At 56.3% G+C, this 2,902-nt stretch overlaps 1 protein-coding gene across 1 annotated transcript; it reads right to left on the bottom strand.

The window, feature by feature from the left end:
• Positions 1-483: 483 nt before the first annotated feature.
• On the bottom strand, positions 484-2,498 carry LOC117865112 (uncharacterized). Its single transcript, XM_034749230.2, has 5 exons — positions 2,249-2,498; positions 1,779-2,032; positions 1,417-1,628; positions 1,051-1,312; positions 484-959 (listed from the first exon to the last, which is right to left on the bottom strand). The coding sequence occupies exons 1-5, from the start codon at positions 2,331-2,333 to the stop codon at positions 657-659; spliced, it is 1,116 nt and encodes a 371-aa protein (XP_034605121.1). The 5' UTR covers positions 2,334-2,498; the 3' UTR covers positions 484-656.
• Positions 2,499-2,902: the final 404 nt, after the last annotated feature.

The following is a 2,902-nucleotide window of genomic DNA, read 5'->3' as shown; positions in this document are numbered from 1 at the left end:
GTTGAGGAGTTGAATAACGATTTATGTTTACCCCTTCTATAAATAGCAACGTTTAAGTACCCTATGATGCTCCAAAGCAGTGGAGTGGCACCTGTCGCGGGATAGCGTGGTCCATCCAAATAAATGTTTTGTATCTTTTTTCTGTGTTATAGATTTATGTAGTATTTCATTTGCGGGCGCACCCCAATTTTATGTTTTTCCTATTCTTATATTTCTGAGAATCATGCTTTTGAAAGAGACATTAGCATTAATTGGACAGTGACACTCTAATAAAAATCATTAGGCATCGCAATCTAGCCATATATGTTATGCACTCCACAACCATTCTTTTTAATCCGTTGAAAAAAATGGTCAAACTGCACCCTTGTTGATTGGACAGTGACTGCAAATATTATGTTGTGTCAATATATCGCCAAGCTAACTCGTCGTAGCGAAACCACCAAATAACAACAATACAGAAATTCCATTGCGTAGTTAAACAGCTTAAGCTAAACTCATCAGCAACATTCTTATTACTGAAGTCATCAACTCATGCCATAATTTTTGTACGAGCGATCGAGCTGTACAACGGTGCAGAAGGCGAGTACACGTCGTCCTGCAGCTGCATCACTAATATTGACCACTCATAAAAAAAGAAAAGAAAAGAAAAGTACCGATCACTCATCTCCGAGCAGCAGCGACCTGACGATAACGTCCGGCATCCCGTCGGCGGCCGGGAACAGGTGGCCGGCCGTCGGGAGCTCATGGTAGATGACCCAGGGGAGCTTTTTGCTGATGTACCGCGACAGTTGAACCGGCACGAAGAGGTCCTCGACGCCGTGCCACAGGTGCACCTTCACCTCGTCCCCGGCGCCGGCGAACGGGTTCTCCATCTTTAGGGGGCTCCAGCCCCACTTCCCGAACCCGACCATCATGTCGCGGTGCAGGGAGTCGTGCTCGCCCAGCTGCCGGACCTGCTCCTGCAAGAACCAGAGCACGATCCGAGTCAGAGATGGATCGATCATGGCCCGAGGCTCAAGCCATGCGATGCTGGCTGTTCGATCGTCTTGCCTTGTAGGTTCGGTCCAAGAACTTTTGAGACAGAGCCATGTCTTCCTTGGACAAGATGATAGGGTTCTTGCCCTTGACGCTGGAGCTGTGGAATAGGTTCTGGGTGTTCCACCAGTGCGTCAGCCACGGCAGGTGGTGGGCGACCCAGACTGCGCGCTGGTCCTGCGGGAACTGCACGTACCAGGCCTCCTCGACCACGTCCGCCGGGAAGCCGGACCACCAGTAGTTGCCGACCGGGGCGAGGATCGCTACGCCGGCGAGCCTGGTCGGGCGATTTCATGGTGCAAAATGATCGATCAGTACTGCAAGTCTGAAGAACGCAGACCGCATGATGAATTAGAGTGTTGGCCAGTATGATCGATCCACCTGTGAGGGATGTATTTGAGGCAGCTCCACATGATCTCGCCGCCCATGGAGAAGCCGATGAGATGGAACTTGGGGCCGAGCTGGAGGTTGTCGGCGAGCTCCGCAATGTCGAGGGCGATGCTCTTCTCCGTCCGGGCCGGGTGGGCTTCGCTCTCGGCGTACCCGGGCCGGTCGAACGACAGCAGGTAGATGCCCAGCTCCTGCAACAGCCCCTGCACCAATTCCCAACAGCTCGTCATCACAAAGTCAAAACGCCTTTCTCAAAAAGCAGGTAAAAGCGGATTGCTGCTGTGTCAAAAGAAGCAAAAGGTTTTCCAGAGTAATTTATCGGTTGACAAGAGAAACCGCTCGTATCTGTGCACCTGGGAGACGTTCAGCACGTCGTATCTGCAGCAATCGAAGCCGTGGACAAAGATGATCTTGTACCTGGCCTCCTCCTTGGGGACGCCGGATTCCAGGTACGCCAGGTGCCTGCCGTCCCTGAGCCTCGTTCTGGGCGCGGTCACCGGAGGCCCGCCCGGCGCGCCGGGGACCTTGGACGGCGGCGGCTGGATCTGGCTGTACAGCAGCGCCGCGAAGAACACGAGCAGAGCTAGCGGCAGCCTCTTGAGCGCGCCTGCGAGGCAAGAACCGCGGTGGTCAAACGTGCGCCCCTGCCCTGCCTGGAAAGCTTCAGAATTGCGCGCAAAACAGAGCAGCGCCTTTCTGAGGAAATCAGGCCACAAGATCACGTCACGGTGGACGCCGGCGGCCACGGGCGATGCACACGGCACCAGACCAGAGGGTTGACCGAGAGGAGGAGGGGAAACACAAGGCAGGGGAGATGGGGTACCAGAACGCGCGGCGGCCGGTGTTTCGCCCTTCTTGCCCGGCGCGGTGGCAGCGGAGGCGGCGGCGCCGCCCGTCGTGCCTGCCATCGGCTAGCTGCGCCTGCGTCCAGTCCACAAGGTCCCGCCGCGGCGCGGAAGGGGCTCTCGCCTGGGCTCTTGGACTCTCTGGAGCCTGGGCGCGCGCGGAGCGGCGACGGACGCGCGAGACAGGGACGTATGCTGCTGATTCCCTGCTCCCCATACGGCCCTACCCTTGGAATTCACGTGGCGCGGCGCGGCGCGATGCGGAACGCGACAGCAGCCGGCGACGCGGGGCGCGCGGGATGAGGCCAAGATGCCGTTACGGCACGAGCGTCCCCAAGCCTTCGGCCTCGGGCACGCAGCGACACAACCGTCGTGATACGCCACGTTTCAAGGTGCCCGACGGATGGCGGGATGGGCGCTGCTATCAGGGCGTAATGGCCGGAAGCACGGGCTGGATCAGGGGAGCTGGACTGGCACCACCAAACACGTCGTCTTGTTTGGATTCTACCGTTGCTATTAAAAATGTTAGCTACAATTTGAAATATATACTCCCTCCGTACGAGCTATTCCGGAGATCTTACTCTAGAGATCTCAGAAGTGTCAACAGACGCATATACCTTTGAGTTATATGT

The sequence above is a fragment of the Setaria viridis genome, chromosome 7 (assembly GCF_005286985.2).
Source record: "Setaria viridis chromosome 7, Setaria_viridis_v4.0, whole genome shotgun sequence".
In the NCBI taxonomy this organism is placed as follows: Eukaryota; Viridiplantae; Streptophyta; class Magnoliopsida; order Poales; family Poaceae; genus Setaria; species Setaria viridis.
Note: the sequence above shows the minus strand (reverse complement) of the source record. Positions and strands in the feature narration are given on the sequence as shown.